General features: G+C 45.6%; 1 protein-coding gene across 1 annotated transcript in view; it reads right to left on the bottom strand.

Annotated features, from left to right (window-relative positions):
• Positions 1 to 14,933: 14,933 nt before the first annotated feature.
• The window catches only part of TBC1D8B (TBC1 domain family member 8B), a 73,719-nt gene continuing 62,225 nt past the window's right edge, over positions 14,934 to 26,427 (bottom strand). The window contains exons 15-21 of the mRNA XM_066581773.1: positions 26,296 to 26,364; positions 24,820 to 25,063; positions 24,676 to 24,741; positions 23,552 to 23,635; positions 20,407 to 20,463; positions 20,130 to 20,227; positions 14,934 to 18,099 (exon numbers count right to left, since the gene is read on the bottom strand). Of these exons, the coding sequence (XP_066437870.1) occupies positions 17,695 to 18,099; positions 20,130 to 20,227; positions 20,407 to 20,463; positions 23,552 to 23,635; positions 24,676 to 24,741; positions 24,820 to 25,063; positions 26,296 to 26,364 (1,023 nt within the window). The 3' untranslated portion in view covers positions 14,934 to 17,694. The remainder of the gene's footprint in view (positions 18,100 to 20,129; positions 20,228 to 20,406; positions 20,464 to 23,551; positions 23,636 to 24,675; positions 24,742 to 24,819; positions 25,064 to 26,295; positions 26,365 to 26,427) is intronic.

Below are 26,427 nucleotides of genomic sequence, written 5' to 3'. Positions count from 1 at the left end.
AATAGTGGAGCGTGGACCCATCTGTTACCTATTTTTGGGTGCATTAAAAGAGGTATAGCGGCGAGGGACGAGAACATTATCCTTCCACTATATAAGGCACTTGTCAGGCCTCACATGGAATACTGCATACAGTTCTGGTCACCGGTGCTCAGGAAAGATGTTACAGTGCTTGAGGGGGTTCAAAGAAGAGCGACTAAACTAATACATGGAATGACGGGACTGGAATACCCAGAGAGGCATCAAAATTGGGATTATTTACCCTGGAAAAAAGACAGTTAAGGGGTGATCAAATAACTATGTATAAGTACATGAGGGGACAATACAAGGATCTCTCCCATGATCTGTTTATACCCAGGACTGCGACGGTAACAAGAAGGCATGCGCTACGTCTAGAAGAAAGCAGGTTTCATCAACAACATAGAAGGGGATTCTTTACTGTAAGAGCAGTTAGACTGTGGAACTCTCTGCCTGAGGAAGTGGTGATGGCAAAATCCATAGAGGAGTTTAAAAGGGGACATGATGTCTTTCTGGAGAGGAAGGATATTATAGGATACAAGTCTTAGGTTATTTGTTAATCCGGGTATACAGGCAGGTAGGAACTATTAGGGGTTGATCCAGGGAACAGTCTGATTGCCATTAGGGAGTCGGGAAGGAATTTTTTCCCCAAAAGGGCTATTTGGCTTCTGCTCTTGTTTTTTTTTTGCCTTCCTCTGGATCAACAACACAGGAGGATAAGCAGGCTGGAATAGATGGACACTGTCTTCATTCGTCCTAACAAACTATGTTACTATGTATATGTATCACGTATACACATCTACAACTTTCTCGCAGTTCAAGTCTTGAATCACCATTTGAAGGCTATTAAGATGTAATAGGTAAAATAATTTGCATCCGCCCCCTCCTTCCCAAATCTGAGTATGGGCACACTTGTATTTTTCCTAAACGTTTACAGTGGTGCTTGAAAGTTTGTAAACCCTTCAGAACTTCCATATTTCTGCTTATATATGACCATCAGATTTTCGCAGGAGTCATAATAGTAGATAAAGAGAACCAAATCAAACAAATGAGTCAGAAAGACTACACTTGGTCATTTATTTATGAGGCAAAAGGATCTAATATCACATGTCCGTGATGGGCAAACTAAGGGCTTATTCACACGATCGTATATCAGCTGTTGTTTTCACGGTCGGCTGATATAGGCTACCATCTAATGCACTGGATTCCAATGCATCAGATCACACAGGGTTATTCCCACGGCGTAGAAGTGCCCGGCTGGCCAATATAGGGTCGGGTGCTTTTACGCCGGGCAGCAAAGATAGTCCTGGAACCATCTTTCTGCCCGGAATACATCGGACGCTGCATAGACTCCTATGGGAGCCAATGAGAGCGCCTGGAGAAGGTAGGTGGGAGGGAGTTTAGCAGCGTGACTGCTACACTCCCTCACCCTTCTCTCTCCTTCCCTCCGGCTGTTTGCAATGAGGGGGCGGGACGGAGGCAGAGCCAAGCTCTATCCCCTCCCATTGCTGGCTGCGGACAAGGGGTGGGAGCTTAGCTTTGCCCCCTCCCCTATTGGAGAGGAGACAGGAGGTAAACCGGCGAGTGAGAGGGAAGGGGGAGACAGTTTAACAGCGGCATTGCAGCCTCAGATTTGTACGCCCATTCACGCATTTTTACGGCGCAGGCAGGTGCACGTAAAAACGCCTACAGCGGTGTGGATAAGCCCTAGTGTGAACCTTTAGAATTAGCACATAACTTGAAGATGAAATTAGAGCCCGGTGTTAACAATTAATGGGATGACAATTAGGTGTGAGTGGGCGAACATTTTATTTACAGAACAGGGATCTGTCAAAGTCTGATCTTCACAACACAGGTATGTGGAAGTGTATCATGGCACAAACAAAGGAGATTTGGGTGTGTACGGTGAGTCCTCACCTGTCTCTGTGTGTCCTGTATGTTATGCTAGTATTGACCTCAGTGCTGGTCAATTTCAGTTGCTCCCTGGATTGCTGCTGAGGAGCACAGCCTGCCACTGGAGCTCCTCTTCCTTGCTGCAGATTGCTGTTACAGCTAAGTAGCACTGCTGGTAACCATTTACTGTTCCCTTTTGTATCAGGGATCCCTGGTAGGGAATTATTAGTGGCCTGGGGGTCCGCACCTGTCGGAAGCGATCGGCCCGCCGAGTAGGCAGGGCTCCATCCCGGGGTAGGGGTTTGCAGGGAAAGGATTTCCCTTAGGCCGCCTGCAGACGAGCGGGTCGGATCCGGCGGTGAGAATTCTCGCCGCGAGACCCGACCCGAGCGCCTGCAGAGACGAGCGCGTACTCACCCGCGCCCGGCGGCCCCGGCTCTTTCATGTGCCGGCTGCCGGGCAGCCGGCGCATGCGCAGACCGGAGCCGGCGGCCGGGTGAGTGACATTTCTGTGCGAGGCTCTGCGAGCCCCGCACAAAAATAGGACATGCCGCGGTTTGTTTACCGCGCGAGATTTCGCGCGGCCAAACCGTGGCCGTCTGCATAGGAGTGCGTATTGTAATGCACTCCTATGCAGACTTTGAGCGGCGGAAATCCGGCGGGATTTCCGCCCGTGTGCAGGCGGCCTTAGTTTTGTATTTACATTGCGATTTTTTGTTATGTTACACACAGTTGTGCTTATTCTTTTGTTTATGTATGCCACACATCCGGTAAGAACGCAACACCTATATTGGAAGAAACACCCTTTGGCCTTCAGGGCACAACTAAATAAATTCCCGGCCCTAGTGCAGAAAAAGAATAAAAATATTTACTCCCTAAAAAGAATTCCTCCTTCCTTTTTGGCATTCCCTAAGTTTTAGATAAAAATTAATAATGTAAAACAGGAGGAATTACAGAGGCCTGGTTGGGATGGGCACATGGGACAATAAAAGCGGGTATCCCTCCTCCTCCCATGCTTTTTGCGCAGATCAGCAGAGGGGCCCGGGCCTAAAGATCGCGTCGGGGCGCATTGCCAGAGGCCTCAGGTAAGATGTTTTACCTCACCTCACTGATCAGATCAGTAAGGCAGGAGAAAGCATTACCTTCTTACCTAAACTTTTAAAAACATTTATTAAATCGCTGTTATCCATTGGATAACGGCGACCATGTGACCAGGGACTGCTCACAGGGGCCTCCGTTCACTGCTCCAGGCTCTCGGCTACCTTTGGTAGCTGAGAGCAAGGGGATTTTAAATTTCCTGGGGCCTACCCTCCTTAAACGCATGTGTCCATCAAGGAAGATTCGTGGAGGAAGATGTCGTCGGCGGACATTTCTGAGACCTCAGGTAAGAAGTTCTATCTCCTTTCACCGATTGGCTAGATGAATCATTAACTTTTTAAAGTTTCTAACACACTTTCACATTATTGCCATTATCCGTTAAATAACAGTGAACATATGACCAAGGGAAGCACACCGTGGCCCCCAGCTGTCGGCTACCTTTAATAGCTGAGAGCTGTCAAACTTCAGCTTTATTCTACAGGGTCAACGTGTTTAACGGCCCTGTAAATTAAAACCCAGACACCCAGGACATGAAAACACATATGGGTGGTCACTAAAGGGGTTAAAGAAGAATAAAGTTCAAGTTTTGGAATGGCCAAGTCAAAGTCCTGGCCTAAGACTCAATGTCCATGGGCGGATTAGATTTGCGGAATCCATACGTGGCACCCGCATGTGAGATCTGCAAATCGAGCAGCCTATAGGGAAGCATTGGCCGTCCGCGCTTCACTTAACACCTGCGAACTTGTTTTTATTTGATTTGTGGATGTCACACGGAGATAAATCGCAGCATGCTCCATTTTTTTTTTATTTTTTTTAAACAATTTCTTTTTATTGAAATAATGGTATAACAATGCCGGATATAAGGACATGCATATTAGCCACGCAGGGCCAGTTTGAGAATAACCATTCAGTTACAGACATCAGAATAAATATAACGCTTCTGTCATTTATAGCATACTTCCGGTCAGGTAACGGGGAGGACAATCAGGGGTATAGGCGGGGTGGGGGGGGGGGGGTGAGGGTGCGAGGTGTAACAAGAAACACCCCTAGGGGAACCGGGTATGATCAGGTGGGGTAGATTTAGGAAAAACAATTAGGGAAAACAATTTGGGAGAACAAACAGCAAGATGTTGTCTTTATATTGTGATGTGAACATAGGCAGATCCTTTATTTTAGGTTGCAGCGAAATCTGGATTGTCCTGAAAGCAAATCCATGGGGTCCAAAGGGCCGTGAAGTCGTCCCTGGTGTTGGCCTCCCACGCCAGGATCTCCTCAAACCGAAAGATTTGCGCTATCCTGTCTAACCACTGGCGGATTTGTGGAATCTCCTTCTCTTTCCAGAAGAGGGGTATCAGGAGTTTAGCTGCCGTTAAAAGGATTGTAGGCAAACTTTTTTTTGAGGGTTTGAAATGGTTTGTGGGGAGCCAGATAAGTATCTCCTCCGGTCTAAAGGAGTAAGAGGTATGGCATATTTTGTTGATAATGTTGGTGACTGACCGCCAGTAGGGCTTAATTTTTGAACATTCCCACCAGATATGGAGGGCTGTCCCTTTTTCTTCCTCACATCTCCAGCAGACGTCTGTAGATGTCGGGTTCGTTTTGGAAGTTGTGACCGGGGTTCTATACCACCTGGTCAACAGCTTGTAAGAGTTTTCCTGTGTGCGAACGCATTTTGAGAACCCGTGGGAATTCCTCAGGACTTTTAGGGTATTTTCTCGACTGAGAGTAAGTCCCAGTTCTCTTTCCCATTCCCTCAAAAACCAGGGCCTTTCTGAGGCTTTTTGCAACAGAAGTCCTTTATAAAGATGTGTAACCAACTTTTTTGGTTGAGAGGGTAGGGAAGTATATGTCTCAAACCATGTCGGGTCCCTCGAGTTCTCAAGGTGGGTGGCTTGGAACTGTCTCAGTGAGCGATATAGAGTAGCCCTTTCCAAGAAGTTGCGCGGCGGTTGTGGGAGCCAGCTGTCTAGCTGCATCGGATCTGTCAAAGTGGGGCCCTTAAGAATATCGTAAATTGTGGTGGATTGGAGTTTATCCCATATTCCTTCACTTCCCCGTGGTTTATTGGCTAGGATAGAGGGTATTATGGAAGCTGGTGTCATGGGGGGGAGGGACTTTGCACTTGTCACTCCCATCCGTGCATGTTTCAGTATCTTGATGGTGCATTTTGTGATAGGGTTAAGGTGCACATGTTTATCTTGTGTGAGACCATTAACCCAGAGCAGACCTTGGTTATCCTTCCCAAGTATTGTCCTTTCCATACAAAGTGTTGGGGAGGCAATTGTGTTATCTATTAAGAGGATCCATCTGGCGATGTGAATCGCCTTGTGGTATAGCTGGAGGTCTGGGAGTCCCGTACCTCCTTGGGGGCGCTTTTGGCTCAGGAATGAAAAGGCCAGTCTCGGATTATGCCCTCCCCAGATATAGTCACGGAACAATTTGTGCATTTGTGAGAAGAAGGTAGCGCGTAGGTCGATTGGCACCGAGTGCAATATATAAATAATGGGCGGGAGGATATATGTAGAAATAAGGTTTTTCCTACCTAGCCAGGAAATAAGTGGTATTTTTAGTTGGTCGAGCTGGTTCTTCACTTTTTTAATCAACGGGGTGTAGTTTGTGTCATATAGGAGGGAGGGGTTCGCCGTCAGGGTGATGCCTAGGTATTTAATTTTTGATTTTTTGCTTGCTCAATTTTACCGCGGATCACACGCTGATGTGGCTCCATGGGAGCTTACGATCCGCAGTGCATACGCAAATACATCTGCGGATTCACTGTGGATTTGAAGGTTAAAATCAATTAAAGAGGTGGGGAAAAGGCTGGGAGGTGGGGGTTGCAGATTTTTTTTGGCCACACCGATGATCCACGTACATCCACACTGGAAAAAAACGTAATCTGTGATCTATCGCAAGCAATAAAAAAAAATAAAAAAAAAATTTAATGATGACTTAGTGCATCTGCTGCGAAACTCCGCATGAAAAATGTGCGCGTTCCGTGGACATGAGGCCTTTATGTTGTGGAAGGACCTGAAGCAAGCAGTTCAAACCACCAACACAAAGTTAAAGCTGTTTTGTACGGAGAAATTAACTAAAATTCCTCCAAGTGAATGTGCCGGACTAATCAGCAATTATCGGAAACATAGATCCATTTAGTGCCGCACAAGGAGGTCATATAAGAAACCGAAAGCGAAGTTTCACATACTTTTGCCACTCAGACACGCGATATTGATCATCGATTACTCTTTTATTGAACATATTACGCAAACTTTCTATTCTTTCCATCTACCTTCTGCTGTAAATTTAGGCTGTTGACATGACGCACTCAATGTTACCCGTCAAACAAGGCAAATGTCTTCACTCATCTTAAGGTAAAAGGTCACTAGTAGAGATGAGCGAGTATACTCGCTAAAGGCAATTGCTCGAGCGAGCATTGCCTTTAGCGAGTATCTCCCCCGCTCGAGACAAAGGTTCGGGTGCCGGGAGCGGGGGAGCGGTGAGTAGCGGCTGTCAGCAGGAGGGAGCGGGGGGGGGGAGAGATGGGGAGAGAGATCTCCCCTCCGTTCCGCCCCGCAGCTCCGTGCCCGCTGCCGTCACCCGAACCTTCCGTCTCGAGCAGGGAGATGCTCGCTAAAGGCAATGCTCGCTCGAGCAATTGCCTTTAGCGAGTATACTCGCTCATCTATAGTCGCTAGTCATTATGTTTCTTTGCACTTGCAATCCTTTAAAGGGGTTGCCTCGCAGCGAAAGCGTTTTTTTTTTTTTTTTTAAATGGACCCCTGCATTATGCCCTGTGCAAAAGAAAGCATGTGTTAGTTTTTAACAAGAACATTGCACTTACCTGCATCAGCATTCTGCAGCTTCTTCTTTTAAAGATGGCGCCGCTGGTCTTCTCCCACGGTGCACCGCGGGTCTTCCCATGGTGCACCGTGGAGTTTCTTCTTCTGTCTTCCGCGTTCCACTGCCGATACAGCCACCTCACTGGCTGATCGGCACACGTGACGGGGCGGAGCTACGATGACCAGCTCTCCGGCACGAGCGGCCCCATTCACCAGGCAGAAGACCGCACAGCGCAAGCGTGTCTAAAAAAGCAAGAAGCCAGCGAAATTAGACGGAGCCATGGAGTCGGGGACGCCAGCAACGGAGCAGGTAAGTGAATAACTTCTGTATGGCTCATATTTAATGCACGATGTACATTACAAAGTGCATTAATATGGCCATACAGAAGTGTATAACCCCACTTGCTGCCGCGAGACAAACCCTTTAACTTTACGGTGATTGCAGTCCGTATGTTAAAAGATCTTAAGATGATAAATGACGGGGAAGTAAATGCAAACAGGAAAGCAGATGATTCTGAAACTAAGACTTTATTAAGCACAACAATTACATTAGTATTGTCATAGATATATATAAAAAAGTGCAAATGCAGAAATAAAATGATGAGCATCTAAATGTAACCCAGGTAAAGCAGCCGTGACGTGAGGTTCTTTCTGGCATATGTAGCTTCACAATACAGTTCCATCCTCTTAAACAATTGTCGCACGTGTTGTGTGCCCTATCAGAGAAGACCCCCGGCCTCCTCGCAGTAATTCTGCCGGTTAGCCTATATGTTGATACTCCTTTTCCTTTCTGAATTCTAATAAATCTAATTAAAATCTATGAGAGCACTTAGTAAATGAAGAGCAGCAATACTCTGAGCGCAGAGGTAGTACTGTCTGTGCCTACATCATCTTCTAGCAGGAAAGATGTACGAATTAATAGTAGAGTGACCACATTACATTAAAGTAGGTTAAACCAAGATTTTAACTTCAGCGTCTGACTGATGGGGTCTGGCCGCTGGGACTTTTACAGATCATGATAAAGGGTCCTGATTAGAGATGAGCGAGCACGCTCTGTTAAGGCAGTTACTCGAGCAAGCATCGCTCTTCTCGAGTAACTGCATTCTCGTCCGAGCAGGCTCTGGGGGAAGGGGGAGAGTGAGCTCCCCCCCTTCCCCGAGCCTGCTCGGACGAGAGTGCACTTACTCGAGAAGAGCGATGCTTGCTCGAGTAACTGCCTTAACAGAGCGTGCTCGCTCATCTCTAGTCCTGATTCCTCACAAGTGGAGTGGCGGTTGAGCATGCACGCTGCCACTCCATTCATCTCTATGGGACTGCTTAAGAGAAGTGGAGCAAAGTGCTCAGAAATCTCTGGCAGCCCCACAGAGATGAATGGAGTGGCAGTGTGCTGCTAGACTACAGTTCCATTCATATAGAGGGCTACCGGACTCTCCTTGAATTTGGTTGGGGTTCCAGGGGTTGGACCCACAACAGACACATCCTCTAGCCACAGGATAAGAGATAAGGGCACCTTTACAAGGGACGACTGTTGGGCGCATTACCGCCTTCCAACTGTTCTACCTTACACAGGAGCAATAGTCGTTCAAGTGAATGGAGGTAGAGTGGGCCGGGATCGTTCTGGCTGGTCGACTCCATTCACAGTAACCAGGAGTTGCTCAAACATGGAGTGGCTCCTGTTTACACAGTTGCTTTGCTTTAAAGGGACTGTCCCGCGCCGAAACGGGTTTTTGTTTTTTTCAATAGCCCCCCCGTTCGGCGCGAGACAAACCCGATGCAGGGGTAAAAAAAAAAAAACGGATAGTACTTACCAGACTTCTTACTTACCTTGCTAAGATGGCCGCCAGGATCTTCACCCACGGTGGACCGCAGGTCTTCTCCCATGGTGCACCGTGGGCTCTGTGCGTTCCATTGCCGATCCCAGCCTCCTGATTGGCTGGAATCGGCACACGTGACGGGGCGGAGCTACGAGGAGCCGCTCTCCGGCACGAGCGGCCCCATTCAGAAGGGAGAAGACCGGACTGCGCAAGCACGTCTAATCGGGCGATTAGACGCTGAAATTAGACGGCACCATGGAGACGAGGACGCCAGCAACGGAGCAGGTAAGTGAATAACTTCTGTATGGCTCATAATTAATGCACGATGTATATTACAAAGTGCATTAATATGGCCATACAGAAGTGTATACCCCAACTTGCTTTCGCGGGACAACCCCTTTAAGCACACATACTTATTAGTGAAATTACAATGCAAAAATATTCAAGTATATTGAGGAATGGAGTATAATACAGAAAAAAAAACTGTGAGATTCCCTTTAATGGCCAAACATTATGTACTGCAATAGTTCCTTATTAAATCAAGCAAGTCATTAAAATTATAATAAAACTCGTAATATAAAAAAGGTTTTCTTTTCCTAGTTTCACCCACGCTGATAAATTCCCTTGCTGGTGAAGCCATTTATATCATCTAGTCATGAAATGAATTCAAAAGGAGGGCCCCACATTTACTACAGAACTTTTAAAAAGCCCCTACATCTAATAGGGGCTGCCCGCTTGCTGCGCTTTGGTCTTCTGTTTACAAGCAGCGGTCATGTAGGTTGTTTACCCACATGACCGATGCAGCCAATGCAAGGCCGGATAGGGAAGAGAAAGGTTTACGAGAAGTCACCAGGTCTGCTTAACCAGTGAGGTCACCTGTCAGATGCCGCGAAACAAGTGGGCCCAAAATTATATAACGTAAATAGCTCAAACAACACCTTTAAAACAAATGAAAAAACAGTAGGGCGATACAAATGACTAAACCAGATGATTATTTACAGCTTCTGTCCTTCAAATGTAAAATGACAGTGGAAACTGCTTGGCTTCTTTGTTCTTATGTGCGCTGGTTTCGCAGTGACATGCCCATGGTTTCTCAAGAACCTTCCTAATGGAACGTGCGTGGCTTGGTTGCCGGTATGTATGGCTACCTGACTGCAGAGCTCTTGATCCACCAGGGTTCCAAAACGACTCCAAAGCACTGAAACCACAGCAAAACGGACCTCACCTACTGCTCAGCTGTCCAGGATGCCACGGCGAGGGAAGTGAGCATCTACTAAATCGGAGAAGCTGTTTAGTTTCTACTTGCCTCAGTCTCCAGTGAGGGACCAAGATGACACAGCTGGAAGCTTGCCAGGAAGCTCTCCTGTATCTGAGCATGCGGAGCACTGGCCTGAGCACTCAAATTCCAAAGGGTTGAGATGAAGATCCAGTTTGGAGCCATTGAGTAACGAGCACTTCCAAACAAACTTTGCAAGTTCACTTGTAAACCCGAGGGAATGTCCTTTGAAAACCAGGAGAGACTTCCCATAATGGCTCGATCATCATCTCTCCAGCCACATGGCGGACGTAGTCTCCTCTCATAGTAACATAGTATGTAAAGCCGAAAAAAAGTCATATGTCCATCCAGTTGAGCTTATTACCCCCGAATGTTAATCCAGAGGAAGGCAAAAAAAAAGAAAAAATCCCAATGAGGTAGAAGCCAATTTTCCCCATTTAACAGGGAGACCATAGACACCTAACCATCACCTACTGGAGGAATGGCACACCATGAAACTTTGCAAATGCCCATTGTTGACTTCCAAATCTGCCCTGCTAGAAGGATACTATGAAGCCTCCAAAATTAAGAAACACCAAAAACTTTTATCCCCACCCATGGTAACCAGCTTTGGAAGGACTGTTTATTGTTACTGCTGTGTTCTTCTGTTTCTTTCTTTATCGAACACCAGATATGACCATTGGCTGACTGTTACATTCGTGCAAGGAGTGTGAACAGCGACCTACACAATTTAATATATTTATAGCTAGAAGGATGACTATACAGTCAAGATCGGACACAGAGATCACCAAACGGGAAACAACGTAAGGAAAAAGGAGAAGTCTGAACTCCACACCAAAGTAGTAGGAAAACCCTGCCTACAAGCAAAGTGATTATCCTGATAAGGACGGCCTATACAGGGACCTAGGGTAAAACTGACTTGCCATAGGTGGAAATAGGGAAAGCAGCAGGAAACACCAGACAGTCAGAGCAGGTTCAGACACAGCAAACTACAAACAGAACATTGCTCACAGGCATTTGCACATCTACAGACAGCAGGGATTCAGACATGAACCAAGCAGGACTTAGTTCACGCGAACTAGGCGTATGCACCCCTACAGATGGAGGGGGATTCAGACATACACCAAACAGAAACTCATGCATGCATACTATTACCAGGGTTCTGAAAGGAGAGGCTGAGGTATGACGACCAGCACCCTCTAGCAAAACTATTTTCTTCCTTTTTGCCATGTTCACTTTCCTTTTCTTCCTCCCACTTTCATTTTTTCTTCTGCTCCCCTCTTCACCATTCCTTCATCCTGCTTATTGTGTCTCCTCATTCTCTTTTAGGTACCACCACTTTTGGGTACATCCTTCAGCCCCAAAAGTTATGGCAAGCCCCTCATCTGGCATTCCCACATTTTGTCCCACACCTACATGCAGGCCTACACGCAATATCCGAACCTGTTCCCAAAACAGGAACATTTCTGAACAGGATACTTTTACAATTTTTTATAATTCATGATTTACTATATTTAACCTTTTATATTATATATTTACGCAGCCACTTTTATACTCGTACCAGACTGGTTTTTTTCATATCCCTACCTTGCCTATACGTCATTTTATGCCAACGCCAATCCAAGTGCTAGTAATTTGCCGTCCACCGTTTTAGAATATACTGACAGTGGTCATATTCTATTTATGCTAATTTAACCCTTTCCAATCCATTGTCTGACGTCTTAAGACATTATGATTTAAGGCTGTACAGCTCTGATGTTGGAAGACATCTGTCGGGGTTCTCTTACTGTATATTGCCAGCCTCTCTGCTGTCGGAGCCTATCCAACGTGTCACCTCATGTAGTACTGGCTTTAGCCAGCAGATAGCGCTGTTTTATAACAGCAGATAAGGAGTAAGCCCCCTAGGAAAACCAGGATACAAATTGGATTTGAAAGGGTTAAAGATTGACACTATATTTTTATGTTGTCATCACTGCATATAATTAACACTCTTCGGTCATATTTTATATCTTGCGTACAAATATTTTCAGTTTACATGAATGAATTTTAATGTACATTGTTCAAAATTTAGGTCATCCCAGTTTTCCTTATATTTTGAAATTTGACGCATCATTTATTAGAAACCTTTATTCGTCCTAAATGCTCACTTGTTTGTATTTATGTTCTTGCCCTCTTCCTTCCTTCCTTCCTTTGATCTGACAATCGATTTGTTTTTTCTATTTCTGGATATCTTTATTTTCTGTAACCTAGTCTCTCCCAGCCGTCACTGAAGGGGGCTTACCCCAAACCGCATATCTGCCGGTTTTAATTGATTTAATAAAAAGAGATGTTGGATAATTCTATCTCACTGTCTGGAGGAATTGATTGGAGAGCAGCGATGAATTACCAATATTGTCTCCACTCGCTGTTTACATTGGTGGCAGCAGTCACATGGCTTAATACACATGACCCACTGCAGCCAATGGGAGGCCAGCAGGGACATCATTAATGATGTCCCATAAACCTGCCTTGGGGCTTCTACATTTGAGGTTCACGTGCTAGGTTTATAGAATATCACCAGGCCTTTGGGCTGGGTGACCTCACCTGTTAAATGCCAAGGTGGCAGACGACTAAGATTAATATATTACTTTCAAATAGTTTTGGGCATAGGGGACCCAGAACTATATAAAAGTTATAAAATGGAAAACGTCTTTAATGGTAATGATTTTTTTTCACCCCGTTGGTAGAACTTGTCATTTTTTTGACATTTCTGTTCTTTCTAGGATTAGGAGTCCAGAGGGCGGTCCTATCAGTGACAGCCTTCCTTGTATAGTTTGCATAGAGAATGACCAGGGATTTTAATTACTAAAATACAAGTTAGGACAGTTTCACACAAGCGTATAACTGCCGTGTGTCCCAGCCTCAGGTCGGGGGCACCTTTGGTCAGGTCGGGGCCACCTTTGGTCAGGTCGGGGGCACCTCTCCATATTCCGGTTGCGGATGCATAAATGCAGCCTTTATAAAAACTCAAGTGCAACTAGCCTTAGGGTCCTTTTTAGATGAGCTGATTTTCGTTTGAACGAGCAAGTGACGTCACCGTTAACATGCAGCCTGTTTAGACAGGCAAATACTTCATTGGCTCATTTAATTGAGAATCAGTCCCTGTATAGGTGAACGAGAAGGACTGAACGATAAGCGAATGAGACAACAATGATTTTTATGCCTGCATAAAATGAATGACGAATGAGTCGTTGGCTCACGTTTAGACCGAATGATCATCGCTCACTTTTGTATCGTTGCATCTAAAAGCATCCTTAGACCGAATCTTTGCCTACATAACTACATGTATCAATCTGCTCATATCTTCCTTTTTTAGAAGCTGACTACAGAAAAAGCAGCATGTTCAACCGGACAGGTTCCTTTTAAATATGGCTCTGGAAATATTTTGCTGTATTAGTCATATCCATATACATTGTCTTCTGATGAATTTCAGGCACAGAGAGGTTACACAATGTATGGATGTTATGGATGTCCCAGTGTTAAGTTTAGATCTCCTATTGCTCTACTTCCTTACTTTCATTGGTTATGTCAAATGCATAGATGTGCTTGGAAAAGGTTTCTAATGATTGAATATTTGCAGCACTGTTACATCTTATATTTAGAACTAGCTAATATACCCAGCTTCGCCCGAGTTAATTTGTTACAGGTGTTTACGTGTTCGCATGGAAAGTTTTTTTTAAAGAAGAAGAGTGGGTGCTACCCAATGGTAGACAAGGCCCTGCCCAACTTTTGTGAGATGTGTTGCTGCCATCAATTTATAAACAAGTTAAGTTTTTTTTTTTTTCATGAAATGCAAAAAGCTTTGCCTTCCACCTTCTGCTATGTGTTCTATGGGAAATATTATGTGAGATTACCGAATCCTTGCATTCTTTTTGTCTGTACATTTATTTACATTTTTCACAGCATCCCAACTTTTTTGGAACTGGCTTTGTACTAAACACCTACAAGCTGATTACTGCCATCGCTAGAGTATATCTAATTTCTCATATCGGAATAAACGTAACGCCTAGCTGAACGGATAGGCCCCAATCTCAAGAAAAGTCAGTTGTCTCCAATGTTTGAAAACAATAGGTACAATTTTTTGTATTCCATTACATTCTATTGCATTTGTGTACATTGGTTTAGATTATATTAGCCTTTAGGCTGGGTTCACACGGGGCGGATTTGCCGAGGAAATTCCGTGCGGAATTTCGCCGCGGCAAATCCGCTTGTGGCAGCTAGTCCCGGGATTAGCCAGCCAAGTGGACGAGATTTCTCAGAAATCTCGTCCACACGGGACGGCAAATCCGCTGCGGCAAAGCCGGCAGAAGCCGCGGATTTGCCAACCGCAGCATGTGCATTTTTTTTTCTTTCTGCTGCGGCCGCGCTCTCCTCTATGGGCGGTGCAGCGGCGGTTCTCCCGGCGGAAATGTCGCGGTTTTCCGCTGCGGCCAAATCGCGACATTTCCGTCGGGAATCCGCCCTGTGTGACCGTGGCCTTAACCCTCCTGAAAATTAAGAAATAAAAAATTAGATACATGCAAACCGTTTGCAACATTGCAATCACTTTACACTGTGAGAATGACTGGGCCTCTATACAGACATGACTGTTTATATAGGCAGATTCTTAGTTTAGAAAAAACACCACAACAGGAAGTTACCGATAAATATACATTACAGCATAAAAGCTTAACTGCATTTTGTTTTAATTAATGTAAAGAATAGGCAATTCTAAGCGGTTTTGCAGAGGGCGCTCCAGCTGGGCCGGCACTGTTCCCTCTCATGCAGGCACAGCTGGTTTCCCACCAAACCCATGCACTGTAAGGGTCTTAGTGCACCGGGCTGTGACATACAGTACTGAGACCCAGACAGTGCATCAGACAGGGAATAGGCGCTGTAATGGCTTCTCCTTACACAGTACAGGGGGACAGAGCCGCCGAGACTAGAAAATAACACCAGTGATTGGGGGGGGGGGGGGCGGAGGACCAGGTCGGAGGTGTGAAAATAAAAATATACAGAGACCTTTATTAATAAACTGTTATATGGAATCACTGGGCCTGCACTAGAGATAATGGTGCGGGCACAACTGGAGCTCCCTCTTCAGCTATGCAGTTACATTAGCTAGCTGGAGATGGCTTTCTCAGCACCGTCCTCACCTGACCTCCCCATGGAGACTTTGTGTGCCCTTGTATTTTAGCCTTGGTGATTCACTGCTGTACTTTGTCACTCTTCATTTAAAGTGGACCTGTCAGGGGGCTGGCTTCATAGCTATATAGCCAGATCCCTGCTGACTTCAACAATGTATTTCTTTTGTGCACTGCTTACCCCCCATTTTCATCTAAGAGCTCTTCCTAGATTTTTCTACCGACTTTATGAATGTATCAAGTGGGTGGTCCCCACCACGATCAATAGAGGACATTAGTTGTGATTGTGGGGACCATCCACTTGATACATCAAACAGTGTTGGGGCCAAATCTGGAAGACCATACGGAGGAAAGGGAAAGCAGGTATTAGTGGATCTTGACGCCACCGGAAGTACTGGTGGAGACAAGATACAAGGAGTTTGACAGGGAGTTGCCGCCCCCTCGTCATGATTGGCTGTTCTGCATTTTCACCATACTGGCCCTCACGGGTCCTGTAGCCAGTGCCGTCCGCAGTGGAGGAAGGTCACTGTTGGCGCTCGGGACTTATCAGCGCTGAGGGGGAACCGGAGCACGCCGTGGAGGAAGGTGACAGCGCTGGATGTGCACTTCACAGCCCTGCTGTGCGACGGAGCGGTGAGTGGCGGCTCTCAGCGGCTGCCCGGCGATGTTCAGAGTGGTGTTGTGCGCCGGAGCCCTGAGTTCACGGCGCTGCTGTGGGCCGCAGCGCTGAACGGCGGCGCTCGGCACTTGGGAGATGCGGATCACTGAGCGCTAGGGTTTTAGTGTTTGGCCTGGCCAGAAGCAAAAGCTGTTTGGGCAACGAAGGCTCCACAGGGAAAGTATCTGTAGCCCGCTACAAGCCAGCGGAGGGGAGTGCGCTGCCAGCAGCAAAAAAACTTAACACGAAAAAGGGGCGCCAGGGACAATGACAGTGGGGATGCTGGGACGGAGGCTACAATGAACGCCGGGCCAGAACGAGGACCTTGTGTGCCACAGAAAAGGGACAATGACGTGCAACCAATCACGAACAGGGGGCAGCAACCCCCTGTCAAATTCCTTGTATCTTAACTCCACCACTACTTCCGGTGGCGTCAAGATACACTAATACCGAGAAAGCGTATAAACAAATAAAAGACATTGCTGGAGTCAGTGGGGCTGTGGCTACAAACTATATAGCTGGCCCTGCTAACAAGAGGCCTTTTATAGTACAAGACTAGTAAAGTTTACAGCAGTGAGGGCAGAAAAGGATGAAGAAGTCCATCTTGTCTATCCTTTTTTGTTGCTTTTTGCTGGTATTTATGTGTTAGGATGCCTATATATTGGTGGTTATAAACATACTGCTAGAGGCTTTTTATGAAGTTGTCAGTCAGTGCGTTCTTCAACAGTCTGTGTCACATTACTCAGGTCTTCAGCCCAAATCCCAAAATGAAAAAGATGAGGGAAGAGAATGGACAGGAAGAACGGACATGTGTGCTGTAAAACATTAAAGTAATAAATAGCTAAAAACCATGTCCTCCATTGGAAAGGGAAACATTGACCCAGTCTATAATCAGCATTAAAGGGGTTGTGCTTTTGAGAATGAGCGACTTGGGGTGATCATCTCTCTGCCTCAAGTCCTGCTCTCAACACTCTCGGAAATAGCCCTGGTAAGACATGGCCAGCCTGATAACCCCAAGGAAACATGTAGCATTGCAGGATGTCGATTCTACGCTCAATGGAGCATTGAAGGTTGACGTAGGATATAACTGATTTGCAGTGGTAAAAACCTTCAATGCTACATTGTTTGGGTAGAGGTGGCAATCCTTCTGGCCACCTAATGCCTGCTGTATAATAAACCTTAAAAAAGATCATCTTCTCTGCTATGAATCTGTATTCACTATGAACTCTCCTTAAAGAGGTTATCTAGGTGTAAATAATTGATGGTGTATCCACAGCATAGGTCATCAATAGTAGATCAGTGAGGGTCTGCTGCCAAGGACCCCTGCCAATGAGCTCTTCTCCGGGCTGGTGCGCTCGTGCACAGAGATGATTTTTGCAGGTTGCAGACAGCTCCGTTTCTACTGCAGTGGCCAGGCTTGGTATCACAGGTAACATTTCCATTCACTTCAACAGAAGTGCTTGAGCAAACTGGCTTGGCGATCAGCTAATCAGTTGGGCTTCGGAGCATCCGACTCCTGCCGATCTACCACTTATGGCCTAGCCTAAGGATAGGCCATCAATAAATGACAACTGGATAACCTTTTTAATGGCATAAGTGGATAAGGAGCAAGTGCCAAGTGTTAAAAACAGGTCTACAAAATGTACACAAGTGATCCTGACCTTACATATGTAATATTTAAAACGGCCATTACTTCTGTAAGCGGAACATAATCCAAGACCATTTATTTTACACATATTATAACACAGCAGTACTGAAAGCACATATAAACAGTGCATCTGAGGTGCAGGCTTGTCTCCTTTTTAACAAAACAAAATTGCATTATGTCCCTAATATATATATATATGTAAATTAAAGTGTCAACTGTGGTCCGGTAGAGGAAAAAACACCTTTAAAGTGGCCATTTGATGTAGTGGTCTGTGAAGTAGAGACTAGAAGATGTTACTTATACCCTCTTACTAGCACGCAATTGACATGTCCTGGCGGTTTCTAACTTGGCTTTTAAATCAGTAGGTTTTTCGAAAAACCTGACAAGGGAAGGTTCATTTAGTAACGAGGCGAGGATTTGCTCAAATGCAAAAGACCATTCAGTGTCTTCTTTGGAAGGGCGAGAAACAGTCTTTTCCGTCTCTTGCAAAGTGCCGTTCCCCTGAGTGCTGTCATGAAGTTTAGTACCCCCCACCGGTGATGCAATGTGGGCTGGTGAAGCCGTATTCTGCAGTTTCCTACCCACTTCTTCCATACGGAGGAGGAGACTGGTGACAGCTGCAATGGCACGGTATAACAATTCTTCTTCTGGGTCCCCATGAAATAAGTTGTACAGGGTCTTTGAAAACTGGATGAACTGGGTCTGAGGAGATAGTTGAAAAATTACAATATGATGAAAGAAAATGCTTCATGTTTTCGCCTTTTTTTTGACAAGTAAATGGAGTGGAGACTTAGGAATGAACTAAAACGAATTTCAGATCAAAGATGAAGGAAGTAACATTGTAGTTTACTATCCTCAACACATTCATTATAGTGTACGTGACTAGTGCTAGAAAGCAATCTGCTGACCACTTGTGCTGCAGACCTCTGCTTCTTCCCATTTAGGCCCATTTAGACAATTGTGCAGTTTTCGTTCTCCCGTCTTTCAGCGTGCTGAAAGACGACGATGAGCCTTATCAGGGATTCACAGCGGGATACAGCTGATACTATTGTTTCAGCTGTATCCCGCTCCCTGATAACAGGCTGGGTATGAAGAACACAGCGGTCCAGCTTTGTTCTCCATACCTGGCACGGAGCGCTTGGCTGTATAACAGCCGGGCGCTTCGTGCAGAAAACATCTGGATGCAGAAGACAAGCGGAGACAGCCCTCTTGTATTCTGCATCCTCTGCTGGGAGCACTCGGCTGTATGACAGCCAGGCGCTCCCAGAGGGCAACAGATGTATGCAGAAGGCAAGCAGGGACACCCCGCTTGTCTTCTGCATCCTCCGCTCAGAGCACTCGGCTGTATAACACCTGGACGCTCGGAGCGGGGAAACAGCTGTATGTCCCCGCTTCTCTTTTGCAACCAGCTTGTCTTCTGCATCTTCCGCTGACGGCGCAAGGTGATCGCTCATCTTGAGCTGTAAATGACACGAGCGATTATCGTTGTGTCTAAATGGGCCTTAATTTATTAACTGGAAGTTGTTTTTATTGTCCCTTGTGTCCAAACTACAGTAGAGCTGCAGCATTGTCATGATCACTGTATCCAAGACATGGCAGACAATGAAAACAAGTCTGAGCTCACATTACACTTACCAAAGCTCCCCCTTCTTATAAGTAACACTACCGTGGCTACATCCTGTCACGGCGCCGCTGGCTGTGCAGGCACTGACTGAGACCGATCACATTTTTGGTTCGGAGGTGATGCCATGGCGTCAGCGTTTGCCCATGTGAAGTGCTTTCCTGCATATGCAAATTGTCCTTCGGTGCTGGATGCAGAGAGAGAAACTTCTCCCTTCTGTAGTAGAGCTGATAGGCTGGTTGGGGTGATGGATGGCACAGCCAGCCTATCAGTGGTTTGCTCAGGATATTTATTCGAGCTCCTTTTTGTAAAGGGTGTCCATAATACATTTGTATACTGGTCATGCTCACTTGTTTCGGGTGTTTTGCCTTTAGTGCTTCTGGGTGTTCCATTTAGTGTGTGAGTTTTTTGGACTTCAGATTTGAACTACGACCATGTCCCTCCATGGTTTTGACTGCAGCAGCTCTAGTACTCTCTAGCTGGCTCATTTTTATGCTTATTTTATCTTGCCTTGTCCTCGGGGTGTTCTCTCCTAGCATATTAGGGCAATTAGGAATTCCATTAAGGTCCCAGATGTGGGGTTGCCCTTTTCAGGGCGGGTGCTCTACTCCAGTTGAGGCTGATGAGGGAAAGCTCCTAGGTCCCACTTACATTACCACCGTAAGTTGTTTTGTCTCAGATGCCTAGCTACTCTGAGACCCACGCCATTCAGCCTAACTCTGTTCTGACTCGGATACTTTGGATCAGTTACATTGTCAGGACACTATTTGCAATGAGGAGGCGGGAAGGGGCGGGGCTAAGTTCCGGGAATAAGCTCCGCCCCAATCCCACCTCTCCTCGTTGCAAATAGTGCAGAGGGGTGGAGAGGAGGTGGAGAGGAGGCAGAGAGGGGGCGGGAGCTCAGAGCACTGCTCCTGGCTCTTCCAGCCTCCACCCCCTGCAGAGAGAAACACTGTATATCAGCTGGCGTGAATATCCGGCCGATATACGGTCGTCTGAATGCACCCTAACTCCGAGATGAAGCAGCAGGCGAGCCGAATCCAGAAATGAATATAGGAGGAGAGATGGTCATTTCTAACTATTTCTTAGCTGACAGAAAAAAAAAAGTTACCTGGTTCATTCTGGGCAGATCCTTAATACTTTCCTCCTTCCGCATCAGTTCATCTTGCCATTGTTTCAGATATGCCTGGATATCAATCTTTCCTTTACCTTTAAAATCAAAGCCATATTATAAAGCGATTCAAGTCCCCAAACAATGAAGAAACCTATATTAGTTATGCGGCTAGTAGAAACGGCGCAAATCGGTTTCTATGATAAGGAGGCTGAATTTTGTTTTTCACACTATGACCGGCTGCCATTATATAATAGTTGACCATCTTTGAAAATACCTTTTTCAGGGCTCTTATTTTTCTCATCAGGGCTAGAGAGTTCCATCGGAGAGGTCACTGGTGGAAAGAACAAAAGTTGTTTATCCGCTAGAAGAAGAATACTTAAACATAAGAACTTTTTGCAAATGTAAAAAGTTTGAGTTTTCCTCAAGAGGAAACCTAGAAAAACATTAGTATTTAACCCAACAGAGCCCCAGGATGTATATTTATGTCCCAGAGGCACAGAGTTTGCATGCAGCAGGATTGAGAGCTGAGCCACTCCATACATTGTGGATGCCGGCTGTCTTTGACAGCTGCAGTCAGTGTTCACGCTGATCACAGCTGTTAACCCTTTAATTCTGACAGTGGCATTTCAATGCTCAGATCAGTTTTCAGGTGTCCCAAACTCCCTCACAATGTTGCACACCTTGATAGACTGCCTGTCAGAATACAATATAATGCAATACTATGGTATTGCATTATATTGCATGAGTGATCAAATGATCGAAAATTCAAGTTCCTTTAGAGCAGGGGTCCCCAACTCCAGCCCTCGGGGACCACCAACAGGTCACGTTTTCAGGATATCCTATGGTAAGAACACCTGTGGCAATGTCTGAGGCACCGACGATAATTACATCACCTGTACAACACTGAGGAAATCCCAAAATAGTATCAATAAAAACTACATGTTGTCATGCAAGAAGCATGGCCCCCACAGAGCACTTTCAGTGGAAAAATAAAAGTGTTATGAGACTTTGAATGCAGCGATGCAAAAAAAGAAAATTCCAAAATAAGAGTTTTTATTGTGCAAAAGAGGAAAAACATTAAAAAAAATATTTACAATAAATCATATGTACCCAAGGAACTATACCAGTGAAAACTACAGCTCGCCACACAAAAAACAAGCCCTCACATGGCCACGTCGATGGAAAAATACAAAAGGTAAGGCTTTTGAAAAGTGTAGATAAAAATCTCAAAAAAATCATTGTGTCCTTGGGACCTAAATAGGCTGTATCCTTAGGCTGGGTTCACACGGGGCGAAAATCCCGCGGAATGACCCCATGGAAATACCACAAGATTTCCACGGCAGAAATGCAGCTTAAAAAAAAATCACGCCGCTCGCCGCAGATTTTGAAGCTGCTTCGCCGCCTGCATTGCACTGCGGCAGTCTCCTCCAATAGAGAGGCCGCAGCAGAGTTGGAGATATAATTGGCACGCCATGGCTTTGAATTCCGCGTGGCATGTCAGTTTTCATCGCGGTTTGGCCGCAACAGCTTCTCTGCAGCGTGTGGATGAGATTTTTGCTAATCTCGTCCACTTTGCTGCTTTATCCCGGGATACAAAATTCCACAGCAATTCCGCCCCATGTGAACTCAGCCTTAGGGTGCATTCAGACGACCGTATATCGGCCGGGTATTCACGCTGGCCGATATACGGCGTCTCTCTCTGCAGGGGAAGGAGGCTGGAAGAGTCGGGAGCAGTGCTCCCGCCCCCTCTCTGCCTCCTCTCTGCCCCTCTGCACTATTTGCAATGAGAGGAGGCAGGGTGGGGATAAATTCTAGGAATTAGCTCCGCCCCTTTCCCGCCTCTCCTCATTGAAAATAGTGCAGAGGGGCGGAGAGGGGGCGGGAGCTCAGAGCACTCCTCCTATATCTTTCAGCCTCCTCCTCCTGCAGAGAGAGACGCCGTATATCGGCCAGGCGTAAATACCCGGCTGATATACGGTCGTCAGAATGCGCTCTTAAACTGGTTAAAGACCTATACTGAAGGCAAAACAAAGCGATAAGGAGGTCTACCCCATTCTCTGAAGGACTTGAGTCGTCCAGCTAATACATGGATGACAATTCCCCCGCACGCCCTCCACGTAATACTACATTGCTGCTGCTGCAAAGACAATGAGTAGCCAGTTGGATCTCTGCCCGAATCATTCATTCCCTTTAACACTTTTTGGACATTTTCCTCCCCAAGATCACCCCTTTAAGTGCTCACCCATTCTATAGTACACTAGTCTACACCCCGATTAAATAGCGATGTGCCATTATTAAAGGCTGATAGACTCCAGTTGCATTGTATTACATTGGCCTATAAATGTTAGCAAACTACAAGAATAGTGTTGACAGCACCCAAATATGACGGCGCGTCTACGGAGAAGAAATGTAGTGTTACTGTAGCTGAATGACAAGCAATGCAATGACTGGAGAAGAAACAGACATCGTGCAGCAACCAGAGACATTTCTGCAATAACTCGACTGACGGATGTCTCTACACGGGTTATCCACGCTGGAAGACCACTTTTATCAGAGGCGACGGCCCTTTTAAGATTGAAGATTCTCTGCATGGAAATCAGTCAGGAGTGCAGCATAAAATCAAGTGATCAACTATTCGGTGGATCAGTTTCAGTCTAAATCCACATCATGATGGGAAAATCGAGTGTTCGGAGGGACGTTCAATGAGGCCTGGTGATCAGTACTAGACTAGCTGGGGCCAGGATTTCAAAACTACCAAGTTTGTTGGGTTTTCTCATGAAACGGTATCACATATATACCGAAAATTGTGTGAGCAAGAAAAAAAAAGATCCAGTGAAAGGGGATCCTGTGCATGTAAACAACTCGTCAATGAAAGGGGTCAGTAGAGGATGTCAAGAATCATTCTGATGAATGGGAAATGCAAAATGAAGCAACGTTTTTTTAGCACGGATGGGCTAGAACAGCAGATGACCAGTAGTTCTAGTGCCATTGCCATCAAAGGGAAACAGAAAGGTAAGACTCCAGTGGGCAAAAATAGCATCACTGGGGAGTAGAAAAACAATCTGGTCAGATAAATCCAGATTTCTCTTGCCCCATGCTGATGGGGGGGGGAGGGAATTCAGAATTTGGTGCAAGCAGCATGAATTGATGACCCCTTCCTGTCAGGAGTCAGCAGTTCCGCCAGGTGGAGATGTGTAGTAATGGTGTGGGAAATGTTTTATTGACACACCCTGGGTCTGGGAGAAAGATTTCACGAAACACCCATTGGAATCTATGCTACAACGAATTGCTGCATTTCTGAAGGCCATAGGAGTTCCAACACACTACTAGAGGGGTCTCTAATGAAGTGACCATTCAGTGCACAGCACGGCTAGAACATCAACATTCTTCCTAGTACATCCCAATTCTCATTAATTTACCATGAAGTTGGCTGAAATGCATCAGTTCCTCTTTGGACAGCTTGGCTTCATCCGACGGGCTCATAGATCCAACTTCAGTAAAAGCTACAATTAAAAAAAATACAATACTTTGGAAACAATCATACATCAAAGATGCATTTAAAGGGAAACTCCAGCGAAACCACATTTTTCCATCCCTGCCTCCCTCACATGATTACCTGTCACACTCTGGAGGTCTCTGTGTATTGCAACCACTTCCATGCAGTGCAGCCTCCTGTCTGATACTTAGCAGGTACCATCTTAAGTGACAGTTTTACTTTCACTTTCAATCAATCCCATGATACATCAGCACAACCTTACCTAGAGGCTATACCATTTTTGCCTGCTGGGGGAACAGTTTAATTATCCTTACCTTCTATATTCACCTAAATAAGCTACAGACCATAAGTATACACTCAGGAGGATGAGCTGTGATGGTCTCTATTCTGACTGTGCGACAGGAGGTGTGTGATCATCATCAGTAACTGTGATAGGAGTGCCTGTATCCCCTTCTAGGCAGTTTCTACAGTAGATCCATGGAGCAGCATTACACAGACTGAGAATTTGACTAGAAAATGAATACATAACCCCAAGTAGATCTGAGCTGGTCAGAACTGAGGTCACATGACCGTCTGAAGAAAGAGAGGCTGGGGGATTCAGACAGAAATAACTAACCAAGGTAACACTAGCTCACTTGCATACATACAGATGGGGTATGCCGCATCATGAATGAATGGGGGGAAAAAAAAATCAGCGGAGTGGCCCTTTAAATGTTTTCCCAGGTCTCTCCTCATGCTATTATTCTGTCAGTCCACAAAACACCTACCGTGTTTCCCCGAAAATAAGACAGTGTCTTATATTAATTTTTGTTCAAAAAGGGTTAACTTTTTTCATGTATAGCTGCCTGGACACTATTTAAATTGACTTCTTTAATTAACTGTTAGCAGGGCTTAATTTTGGAGTAGGGCTTATATTTCAAGCATCCTCAAAAAGCCTGAAAAATCATTTTGCATCCTCAAAAATTCTGGAAAATCATGCTATGTCTTATTTTCAGGGTATCTCTTATTTTCAGGAAAACAGGGTAAAATATGGCCAGACGTACGTACCTGGAGGTATATGCATTTTAAATAGCAGCTTGAGGCGATCAGTAAAGCTGCCATTGAACAGGGCATCTAGAACATGAAAGATACATTAATTACAATTTGTATTTGTCCTCAAACGCTCGTTATTTAGATTAATATATATCTCACCAAACGCCACTGCAAACTCTTTAAAATTGATGAGGCCATCAGAATTGTCATCTAATAGACGGAAGGTCCACAATGCTAAGGAGTCTACGCTAGGAGAGTATGCCCAGGGGCTGAGAAGATGGTACAGAGTCCGGAACTGCTGGCAGTCTATGTGATACTGTTCTAGGTATGGCAAGCTTGGGTCATGATGACTCAATATGCCGCTGTTATTCATAGTCCAGTAACACGAAAAGAAGTGTTCTCTCTAAGAAAAAAAAAAACAAAACAGGCAGTTAATTTAATTGCAAGAGTAATCTAATGCGGTCAATTGCAGAACACTTACCTCCCATTAGTTTGATGGAGCCAGATTTGGATAGCCAACATCCTTTTTGGATATTTAAGTGACAAGATAAATTGGATGGTTAAAATGAACCTGACTGTCTATTCAAACAGTGAAAGGGAGCTGTGCCTGCAATACCACACTGGGCCACTAGACAATGTACGGAGTTATAGCATGTGCTTCCTGCTCAGTGCTGAGCAACAGCGGTCCAGCAAACAGCTGATCGGCTGCGGTCCCAGGTAGCGGCCCCTGCTGATCAGCTATTGATGATTTATCCTGTGGATAAATCGTACATTGCTAAGTGCTGGAAAACCCCTTTAAGCCCTTAAGGACCAGGGTATGTAGCCTGCAAACCAGAAGGCAGAAACCGTTAAAAAACGCTCCTTTCTTCTTCTTCGGGGCCTCCGCTGTCTCCGACAGTCGAGCATCCCACCTGCTCCTCCTAGGTTGCTGGGACAGGAGCTTTAAACTCGCGGCATACTTTTACCATGTCACGGGATTAAAGCCCAGGTGCTTGGTCCTTATCGGGTTAATGAGCTGATAACACAGACTTCCAGACACAGCACAATTCTGCTACTATGTAAAGTCTTTGCAGCTTTATATAAGTCACATTACACTTTACCCCCATGCTTAGTACTGCAGCGGGCACAGAAGTGGTAATGCCTCTGCCCCTCTTCCATGCCGCATCAGGGAGAGCAGTCTCTTCTGCAAGCTGCTGACCAATGAAAATTGAAAGTGCCTGGTAAAGCTGGAAAGGGCTCTGTACCGAGCATTTATATTCATGCGGGCACCAAACAGGGGGCGCGATAATATATGCCATATAACAAAAAGTGTTCCTCATTATACATATACATTTCTTTCTTTCCATGGATCCTGCTCTTGATGCATCGTCTACAGATGTAGTAGCACTAGTGCATCTCACGTTAGAGGGCTACTGAGGAGCAGCTTAGCGTGGCTATGCCATTCACGTACCAGAACTGCCATTCAAACTGAATGGCAGCGGCCATGCAATGCAAATAGCACAGGGGCACCTGTCAGTCTACTCCAGAAACATAGCACCCCATACCTCAAGAACGGCGCTGCTACATCTGTAGTTTAGATGCACAATTAGGATATTCGGAAGAGGAGACGGTAAAATGGTTCGTTACAAGAACTACCTTAAATATGCAGTACAGCTCCTCTAGATCAGCAGGGCTAAACTTGACATCTTGTGAGACAACTCGAACCTGCAGAGAGGACACAAAAGAGATGGGTGACATAAGGGCCCATTCACACCTGCATTGGGGTTG

This window comes from Eleutherodactylus coqui, chromosome 10 (genome assembly GCF_035609145.1).
Source record: "Eleutherodactylus coqui strain aEleCoq1 chromosome 10, aEleCoq1.hap1, whole genome shotgun sequence".
NCBI classification, from domain to species: Eukaryota; Metazoa; Chordata; class Amphibia; order Anura; family Eleutherodactylidae; genus Eleutherodactylus; species Eleutherodactylus coqui.
Note: the sequence above shows the minus strand (reverse complement) of the source record. Positions and strands in the feature narration are given on the sequence as shown.